The 10645-nt window shown below is 39.8% G+C and overlaps 1 protein-coding gene across 2 annotated transcripts; it reads right to left on the reverse strand.

Annotated features, from left to right (window-relative positions):
• Positions 1-1104: 1104 nt before the first annotated feature.
• On the reverse strand, positions 1105-5597 carry LOC113027282 (protein CutA homolog). Of its 2 annotated transcripts, XM_026176902.2 has the most exons (6): positions 5291-5597; positions 4600-4748; positions 3553-3612; positions 2753-2798; positions 2609-2658; positions 1105-2154 (listed from the first exon to the last, which is right to left on the reverse strand). In XM_026176902.2, the coding sequence occupies exons 1-6, from the start codon at positions 5363-5365 to the stop codon at positions 2052-2054; spliced, it is 483 nt and encodes a 160-aa protein (XP_026032687.1). In that variant the 5' UTR covers positions 5366-5597; the 3' UTR covers positions 1105-2051. The 2 variants fall into 2 exon arrangements, with proteins under 2 accessions (XP_026032687.1, XP_026032688.1); XM_026176903.2 differs by lacking the exon at positions 3553-3612 and having other exon boundaries at positions 5291-5513.
• Between the last annotated feature and the right edge of the window lie 5048 nt (positions 5598-10645).

Raw genomic sequence — 10645 nt, forward strand, 5'->3', positions numbered from 1 at the left:
CACTACCACCAAATGGCCTAAACTCTGGACCTGACAGGCAGGATTATTTTGGCTCCACAGACACAACACCAAACTAAACCATGTCTGCAGTTCCTTTGTTGAGGCCTCATGCTGGAAACACTTTATGCACACTCAGGCTTAGTGCATACTTTGGTTTAATGAGTAAGCTTGCACGGCTGACAAATTTTTGCAAAAGTGCAAATGTGGGGTGGTACACCTATCAGATTAGCTAAAGTTACCTGGTTTTGAAATTGAATGAAGTTAAATTTTAATAGTATCTGAAAGGTTACAGGCAGCATATTTGCTCATGTACACTTTGTAAAATTCATAAGGGCAACAAGACTCTTACCTGGTCTGTTCACATAATGTGCAAGTGCCGTTTATTAGAAAATTAAATAAAAAACCTTTTGGACTCATCTATGAAGATCAAGGACAGATCAGCAGCAGTTCTTTCAGCTTTTAGAATTAGGAAGGAGTGCTAAAAGTGGAAAACTGATATAACAATCAAATAGATGAACTTACCCATAGTAAGTTAGATAAAAAAGACATATTTTTATCTTTAGGTGAGGTTGTGCTAATTGGTAGTAGATGTTTTATTAACACAGGCAGAGCTAATCTGGGACACTTATGCAACATGTAGGCGTGCTGTTCTTTGTTGTGTTTCAGTTCACACTAATAAAGGATGTGCGCATGTGGACAAGTGTTACTCTAGAGCCTGACAGATAATCTATAAACTGTGGGTACACACAGATTGCTCTGATACCCTGTCTTGCTGCATGCACAGATTTCTCAGTGTGCCTATGCTTTTGGGAAGGGCTTTAAAAATACATAACTCATAACAATAAATATATTATAGGGTAATATTTCACCGTGGGCCATGGTATGTTATCTAGGTGACAGTGATTTACTAATTACTTTGGTACTGAGCTGTTTAAACATTTCTTAATGCACATAAATTACATTAAGTTAAGAAATAGGTTATTAAACCTGTATTTTACCATTATTTCATTATACACAGCATATGTATGGATGACAGGTATGGAAATATCGGAGAGAAAAGGTTTGTCCTCGAGCGGAAAAAATAATTCAAGAGATACAGCGGAATAGTATAAAATATAGATGCATTTATTACAGACGAGAGATGAGCCAATAGGTTTACAGCGAGTGTGAAGTTTAACCTTGCATAGAGGGTTTTCTTTATGCATTCACCCAAAATAGGGTGAAACTCAGTGGCCTTCTACATTATTGACATTCAGCTGGTCTCTCCTTGAAGCCTTTTGCAGATGCAAAATAGAAAAAATTGGGTCTAACAAAATACAGGGGTCAACTCAAAAACTCTCTAAAAGTTGAGACAAATTATGTAAATGCACACAGGCTACATTCCAGTGTGTTTAATTCCTGGCCCTACTGGACTGGTGGGCATAAAGAGAAGTGCTGCAGACTGTGGTTCCATAAAATTCACTTTTTTTTTCACTTCCTATATGACAATAGCAGTAAAGCATATACGCAAGGCCTTTACCATGTAGGTGAGTTAAGGCAAAGTGGAAATAAGGGGCAATTTGACTGTACTTTTTATGACTTTTATCACATTATAGGTCTTGATTATTGATTATTATTGTTATTTCATATTATTATTATTACATCTTGGTTATGTGACTTGCCACATACTATACTTTTTTTGTTTTTTTAAACTGGAGAGAATGATCTGGTAACATACCATAAAAAAGAACTGATATGCTTAAAAGCACCATAAGAGTTCTTGTCCATTTCCTTACAACAGATTACCTGAGTGGAACTTTGACTCTTTCATGTAATTTTTTTTCTTTTTACAAGCAGTGTTTGAAATCCAATCTCTGCAGTACACTTCCGGTTAAGAAGGTCAGGCCTACAAAACTTCCTTGTATTAAACGTTAATGCTACAGAGCACTTCCTGAACTTTTAAAACTCTCCAAATCCTGGAAAAAAAAAGTTAAGAGCAACAAACACACATGGCTCAGTTTCCTTGTTTGACGGCAGTCCTCGCTGAGATTAGCTTTGGCCTTAACGAAATATCAGTCATCTGGAATGGCTTCGTCCATCCATTTCATGTATGCCAAGCTGCCGTCATCTACTGCAAGACTGAGGACTTCTGGGTTCCCGTAGGGATGTATAGACCTAAAGGCACGCAAAGAACGTGTTCGTATAAACTCAAATCTGTATAAAGTGGTTCTTGATTCAATTTCTTCCCATCACCTAGGACTAAAGCCTCACAATGCTGACAGTACACTGAAGATGTGTGCATATATTGCAATTATGCAGTGTTTTTAACGCTCTAATACTGAATAGCCCGAAAACGTGAATTGTCATGTAGAATGAGCCAATCTCTAATTATAAATAGTGTGAAATATTGATGCAGAATTGCAGAAGCTGACAAGAAAAACCTCATTATCTATTACTTCTAGTTTTTTGTCCAAACATGAAAGTATCAGTGTTTGAATGTGAACGTTTGAACTGAAAATAATGTTCAGACTGAAGCCACGAACCTGGCTTTTTTCTCCCTTTAATAACTCTTCTTCACAGAGCACAAGGCACAGTGTCCAGTGTGAATTTGACAACGTGACAAGCTTACCTCACGTAGTCCACCACCTTCTGGATCCTGGAAGTCTTTGTTTTCACCAGCTGCAACAACAAACACATCTCATCTCACCAGTCTTGTATTTCGACATGCCCGAGTGCATGCTGATCACAGAAGGAATTGTCTCCGAGAGCTTACCATCAGGATTTCATTTGCATCCTGGATTTCTCCTTTCCAATAGAACCTAAAATGACAGAAAGTATTGGAACTGAAGCACTGCAGGGCTACTGACCGGAAAGTACAAGCAGACAAATGGAGCCTTCAAATTTAACAAAATAAGAGCTTTCATGCAAAGAACTAATAATAGTTTATTACACCCTACAGTGGCTGTCGGACTGTTCTTGATATGCTCCTGTGGTGTCAGGTGCAAAACCCCCTCTTTGTTTAAAAAGTGGTTTTAAAGCACAGGAATGTCAACAAGTTTTATGCTGACATTTAAGATACGAAGATAACCGAAAGCTCACGGCATACCTGCAATAACACACCACGCCAAGTCCAAGCCAAACCTGTATTTTCACCTCTATTTTGTAAACAGGTGTTAACACTGACATTTCTATTCAGTTACTCTTATTTGTCCAAAGTTCAGCTTCCTCCCCCTGCCCCCAACCTAATCGCCCCCCACCCCCCGCCTTTGTGCTGTTATGCATTGACAGGAAAGCTAATCCATGCATGCAAAAACACGCCTACTTTGAAGGCTAACTGCCATTCAAGTTTCCAGTAGCCTTCCAATAAGGCTAAACAAATAAATTCAGGTGAAGCCCATTTGCTTTGTGGTTTGTGAAGAAAACAGCTTCCCCTTTGTGAACAAAGAAGCATGTGCATTCATTGTATTTATGAGCGCATACATGTGATGGACACGGTAACTAAGGGGAGCTTTTGTGATTGTGTGCCGCCTGGGTAGAGAGGCGTTTCAAAAATGGAGGTCAGGTGTAATTTACATTGTGGAGGTCTTGGAGAGAATGTTAACGCTGGCCGCCAACCGCCTTTCCATGATTGCCCTGGAAGAAAAAAACGAAAGAGAGAATGGCGAGAACGGTTGGATGTATTGGTGGAAATGAAATGAAGGGGGCTAAGAGGGAAAAGAGAAAAAAAAATCAAACACAAGCCAACAGCTGTTTGTCTATTAAAACTGGGCCCTTCATTGTCAAGACTCACGAAGCAAGCTGAAGGGGAAGGACATCTGATGGGAATTCAAGAAAAGAAAAAAAGACGGTAAACTAAATTTTATTACCACCTTTGCATTGCCCCCCTTCCCTGAGCGAGGAGCTGTGAAGGAGGTGATTTACATATATGGAAAGTGCACTGTGGCTATTTTCCTTGACACGTGGTTAATAGATGGAATCTCATCTGCATGCAGCTAAAATGCCAACAAAGGGAGATGAGAGTGCAAACACAGTGCTCTGCTCCACTTGTTGGTTTGACAGAATTGTATCTCTTCTCCGAGCAGAAAAGTCAAACTTATGTCAGGGGAAATCACTTCAGTCACTTCAAATCTTTCACAAACCACAAGTCACACGCCAAAAAGGAGATGAGCATCAATACTCAGTTATTTTATTCTTTTTACAATTAGAAAAGTATTTTTCTTAAATCAGATGGGAAGATTGGAAAGGCTCTGTTTAATAAATGTGAAGCTATTTGGAACTTCTTGTTGACTGGCAGCAAATGAAACTTCTGTTGTTGCACAGTTTTATAAAAACTAAACAAAACTAATAATTAAACAAGAAAATGTGAGCAAAAGTGCTAATTAATAAGTGTTAGAGGTGTTTCCAATTTCTTAGCTAACTGGCTGCTGGCACTTTTATAATTACTGCGCACGCCAAACAAGGGTGATAATAATGTTTTCAGCTGAACAAGAAAAGGCATAAATATTCTTTCACTTTGTGGAAACACTGAAAAAAAAAACGGTGTATGACACCTTAGGAGACTGCAAAATGCAATGCAAGTGTTTAAAAAGACAAAAAAAAAAAAAAAAAAAAGCACCATACCTGCCAACGTCCTTTGCTGTTTGCTCATTGGGAGTGTTGATGACAAGGACAGAGTAGTGCCCTGGTACATAGCTCCCTGTGCATACAGAATGAAGCTGGACCCCAATGGACCACAGCCCGGGGAACAGGCACGCCAGCAGGATCAAGAACTAGAAGGGGATTTGTGAGTGCAATAGGACAGGGCTGTCAAATGCTGACATCTCAAGACACTGCAAGAGCTGGGTAATGTTTATAAAGCCTGTCTATAATTATTATCACATTTAGATGTCAAACTTCTTTTTTCCCTCTTTTTTTATGCTGGGATGAAGGAAACTTATAACTCAATTTAATTATCCACTGGCCTCTGTAGGGATTGCCATGTTTGGATTGGATTCAGTATTTATCCTCTTATTATTTGGCACTGTCTGTCACAGATAAATTAGTATTGGACTTGGCTTGGATACAGTGACCAATTTATAAGCTGCCCTACTTCTCCGTATAGCGCTGCTTCACAGCCCGGCACAGATGCACGTAAAATCCTCCACCTCCCCCCAAACAAGTCATTGTAAAGCAGGCAGTTTTTTTTTATTTTTATAATTTTAAATTAGCGGCCAACATTAAAGCACCAGCTGTCACCAGGGCAAGTCACAACTTTTACGAGACTTTTCGAAAACAGAAACGTTCATGTAATTCCACAAAAACAGTATCTCACCAAACACGACACGAGCAGTACGGAGCGAAAGCTCAAGACGACCTCTTTATAGCATCGCTGGAAGAGCCACTCCATCCTGCGGGCTCTGACTAATATCCTCCTCCGGAGACCGGCCAGTTTAGACAGTGCAGGGGGGACTAACTGTGCTGAACTTCGCCCATTTAAACCGCTAACACTTTCACTCGTTGTAACTAGTGTTACGACATTATTTTTTAGAACTTTGTCAGTCCTGTTTAATACGAGTTTAGTGAGTGAAAACACGCTAAATACTTGCTAACGTTAAATAAGAAGGGTATACAGTAAAGTTGACAGGTAGGTTGAATGGAGAAATACAGTGACGAATCTCTGCCCCTTTCCATTGGTTGCCTATGACTTCCTGCCACGCCGGCGACCAATAAAATTGCTAGTTCACGTCCAGTGCGCTGCCTCCGGGCCTGGAGCATAATCGGCTTTATCTTGCTAGATAAACACGTCTCCCATGGATTTTACTTAAAACACTATGATAAATCCATAAATCTTTACTTTAATTTATTTCAAGCTGAAATAGAAAAATAAAGTCCTTTTGTCAGAAGACCTTTTTTCTTATTTAATCTCCTATAATGCCCTCTTATCCACAACCCCCGAAAATATATGACGTTTTATATACATCAAGCTTATAGGCTTGTTTTTATATTACCCTATCCATTTTGGGACATATTGACTTAGTTTACTATTTATTTGTCAGGCACCATGCACAAAATCACTGATCTCGCAGGACAAAAGATGACTTGTTAAAATAAAAGTACATATTCAAGATGTGTAACAAAGTCAACTATGCACAAGTATTCAAAAACAAAACAAAACAAAAACAAAAAAAACTCCAAAAAACAATCACCCACAAAGTCTGCAGAGCTGTGAAAAACCTGTTCTATTACTTCCTGATTTCATAGTTGTTGTTCTTTAGTCCCACTTGTACCTTTCAGCTCATCAAACAAATCTGAATGTTAAGATATAATGAGTTTATAAGTGCAGTTTTTAAAATTATTATTTCATGTATTAGGGGAAAACCTACCTTACCTTTGCGTGGAAAAAATACCCCCCTTTATTGTCTAAAGGCCAAGAAAAATGCCCCGCACATTTAGGAGCTTTACGCCTTTTGCTATACCCCTCCACTTGATAGTCATAGTTTATTAGATTTTTATTAGGGGTTTTATTTTATTTTTAGTTATTATAATCATAACAGACAGAACTGGGGACTGGAAAGAGTAAGAAAAGGGAAAGAAACATTTAGAAAGAAAGTTAACAGAAGGAGAGGGAGAGAAAAATAGAGAAGAGGGATAGAGAGAGGAAAGACTGAAAATCTGAATCACCAACTGCTGAAAAGAAAACAGCAAACAAAAACAACACAGCAGGGAAACCACAGCAACAAACAACATATGCAAAAGGAACAGTGAGTAATAAATATATTGAATGTTACTGAGCAGCACACAGTACCAGGATTACATGATATGTTTAGAGGCAGCAGCCTCTAAAGAGCGCCTGTGCATACCTGTTTGTACATCTGTTTGCACACCTGTGTGTGCTTGTATTCATAGGATTTTTTCATGTAAATGTATAATAGTGAGTGTAGGGAGCTAGATCTGGCTCCCAGACATCCAGAGGCATGAGAGCCCAAGGAGGATCATTGCAGGGACAATTGTGCCACCCACCAAGAGCTGAGGGGTACCTTCTGCACCCAGCAGCCATGGTGTAGAAGACACAGGGGCTGCAGCCCCGAACCCGCAGCCTGCCACAATCTCAAGAAACTCAAATCATTGACCTCTATTGGTCTGGACAGGGTTATAAAGCTATTTCTATGGCGTTGGGACTCCAGTGACCCGTGGTGAAAGTCATTATTCACAAATCTTAGAACAGTGGTGAAACTTCCCAGGAGTGGCTGGCATATTAAAATTACTCCAGAGTTCCAAGATGAAAACCTCTGCTGACAAAGGCTCATCTCACGTTTGCCAAAAAAATCTTGATAATCCCCAGGACTTTTGGGAAAATATCCTGTGGACTAAAGATTTCTGCTTTGTTAGCTAGGCTACCTGCTGTAATTAATGAAAAAATAATGGCTAAAATGATGGTTTTGGAGTGACCTTGTCAGACTGAAATCCAATTGAGATTCTTTAGCAGGACCTTAAACAGATCGTTCATGCTCAAAAAGCCTCCATTGTAGCTGGATAAAAACCATTCTGCAAGTAGGAATTGGCCAGAGTTCCTCCACAGCGAAAGCCTCATTGCCAGATATCGCAAATACTTGATTGCAGTTCTTGCTGCTAAGGGTGGCACAACCAGTCATTAGGTTTAGGAGACAATTACTTTTTCGACACAGAGCCGAGTAAGGTTTGCATAGCTTTTTCTTCTTAATAAATGAAATGATCATTTAAAAACTGCATTTTGTATTGACTCACTTTATCTCTGTGTAATATTAAAGTAGTTTGTTAATTAGTGTGACAAATATGCAAAAAACAAACAAGCAGATTTTCGTAGCATTGTATAAACATCCTTACTGAGCATCAACTATCCTGGCATAGTGTTGAGAAAAGATAAAAAAAAGTAAGGATCTTTACATGACAACTCTGTCATTCAGTTTGTTTTCTGATTAAGCCCTTGCCTTGTATTATCTTGTAAAATATGATACATTTTGCAACATATTTTGCATCATAAACTGTGCAATAATATGTCATGTAAAGTTGTTGACTATAGAGTACCTTGATTTGTGGCAACACTGAAATGCTGCTCGAACAAATATCACTGTGAGTGCTTTTCATAAACAAAACTGTTAAAGACATATCATGAAAGTGCTGCGTGATTGTCTGAAGAAGGCTCTTTAAGTTCTCGGCTACAGTAGAAAAGTGATCTATAAGTACCAGCATATTTACTGTTTACCTTAAACTGCTCTGTTTAGGTTCTCTACATTATCACCTGCCAATGGTGCAAACTGAACATTTGGTTGCCATAGTGCTTTTCTACATGCATGTGGTTAAAAAAGGTCAGACGAGGTTAAATCTTCAGCAACACTTGCAGCATAAAGAACAACTTTCCTCCTCGACTGACGCATTTCGGCTTATCATCGCAGACCATATGATGACTCTGAATCCTGTCAAGCATTAAAGTTTTTCTCTATACTGCAAGTGCTGCTACAGCTTAACCTCTTCAGAGTTTTTTTTTTCATGCACCTTGAAAGGAGATGAAGTTCTGCCAAAAAACCTCTACTAACAAAAAACAAAACAAAAAACACAACCAAGAAACATCTTGGTTCCCATTCCTAATACCTAGAAGTTTTACGGCTGATTTAAAAATAAAATCAATATGACAACAAACTGTCCACATATAATATTAATAAGGCAGTAAAAAACAATAAAACCATCAGCATCACACCTCTAAACAACCCCCTGCACTCAACTTTAAAGAATCGAAACTAGTGCTCAGATGTTAAAATGCCAAAGACACCTTTAAGGCAAATACTTTTTCTTTTTTTGGATAGAAGGTATAGAAGGATAGGAAATGCAGTAGTGAGCCACAGGTTGGGTTTGGACCCAGGCCACTGTGTTCCAGCCACGGGATTGTGTTTGTGGAGCTAAACGAGCACCAACAAATGCTTTTTAATGTATAAAGTATACCAGCAGCCTCACAGTCCGTTGCGTTCAGTGGCATGTGGTGATAAACAAGCACATTTATTTCACATTGCACATTTTCATCTTCTTAGAAAATAATCAGTACTTACAAAACACAGACACAAACAAAAATGCTGTGCCAAAGAAATCCTAATCTTACATTTTTGTGACTCACTCACACGCAGACATGCAGACGGGGATACGGGTACTGCGCGGCTTCACAGAATATGCGAGTGAGCAACGCCTCACATAACATATGCAGAAAACAAGGGGGGAAAAAAAACTTCAGTTGGCATGTGAAACTGCCAAGTCTGGTGGAAACAGTTTATTAATAGAAAAAACAGAAAGGAAATTACGTCTGCATGACACTAAATTTGTCTGCGGGGCATAAATTTAATATTAGGCCCTGACAAGATGCCGCTGATACAAATCAGTAAAAAGATTTATATACTTTTTTTCCCAAAAAAAGAAAAAGAGAAAAAGAAGCAGTTTTGTACAGGATGCCCACATGGGGGAGTTGTGGATTCATGCATCTACAGGGTCCTTGTCGCCTCCTCTACTTCCACTGTGAATAAATCAAATGCAGAGCGCTCATTTAGCTTGTATAAAACTCTCGACTAAAATGAAATGTAAATGTTCCAACACATGACTCATCTCATTCCCACCCCAGCTTTTTTTTTCTTTGACCTCTCCCACTGCTGGCTTGTGTATTTTGTTTTGCTCATCCCCGCCACTCCACCCAACCCTTTCAATTCCTCCATCGGACAAGCACAGATCAGAGCTTGAACAGCAGGGGGCGCCACAAGAGACAACGCCTCAGAACAAACCAATTTATTTCCCCGAAGCTCACGCAGGCTTCATTTGAGAGCCCATGAGAGAGCTCCAATAGAGCCACTTAAGCCACTGTTCCCCAACATGAATGAAAGAAAGCAACCAAAATAGAGCGAGATAGAGGAAGAAAGCTGAGGAGCTGGCTGAAGAGGCGTTTGATCTGCTTGTTCTAGGGCGTCACTCAAAGCCCTCCCCCCGGAGAAGCGTAGAGGCCTATTTGTCCCTTAGAAGTCTAATGTGAAAAATAAGATAAATTTTTATTTCTGTCCGTGCTTCTTGACTGTTTGTATGTAATGAGGCCACAAGGTCCACGGTACAAGAGCGAAGAGAGGGGGGGAAAAAGAAGGAGGAAAAAAAAGCACAGAAGGACGTGGCAACGGGTGCCATTTCTAATTTGCCATTAAACTGAATCGCTGAAAGAAAACAAATTATAGCCACAAGAACTGGAGAGTTTAGGAGAGAGAGAGAGAACAGATAACTCTGTGTGAACAAGGAAACAGGGGTTACGGAAAATGAAAACTACAGAGCTACAGTTCCAAGAATTCTGCAGCCTGTGTCTGCTGTTGTCTTCTTCCCTGTGTGGCAGTGCCATTACAGCATTGATTGAGGGTGGGAGGGGGTAGAGGTAGGGAACAGGCAGACAAAGAAACTGGACACACTACTGGACACTCAAAGGTCAGATAGGTCCTAATTGTTGGACTTTCTAGGCTGTGATTACCTAGGCTGGTCCTCCCAAAGAGGTTAATTAAAGAAGTCACAGGGGCTGGAGCAGGGAAGTGTCTCTATCACTGCTGCAAACCCCGGAGACCCCTCCATCCTCTCAGAGAGACATGGCTATCCGTCACAGCTGATTTCTGGGCTGCCTTGGCTCCTGCTGGTCCTACAG

Source organism: Astatotilapia calliptera, chromosome 7 (genome assembly GCF_964374335.1).
Source record: "Astatotilapia calliptera chromosome 7, fAstCal68.1, whole genome shotgun sequence".
NCBI classification, from domain to species: Eukaryota; Metazoa; Chordata; class Actinopteri; order Cichliformes; family Cichlidae; genus Astatotilapia; species Astatotilapia calliptera.

Excerpts from the sequence above, each read along its gene's own strand:
- LOC113027282 (XM_026176902.2), bottom strand. The coding sequence starts at position 5,365 with ATGGAGTGGCTCTTCCAGCGATGCTATAAAGAGGTCGTCTTGAGCTTT. Across the intron at positions 2,659-2,752 it reads ATGCAAATGAAATCCTGATG|CTGGTGAAAACAAAGACTTC; the intron begins GTAAGCTCTCGG and ends TTGTTGTTGCAG. Across the intron at positions 2,155-2,608 it reads AAGGTGGTGGACTACGTGAG|GTCTATACATCCCTACGGGA; the intron begins GTAAGCTTGTCA and ends GCGTGCCTTTAG.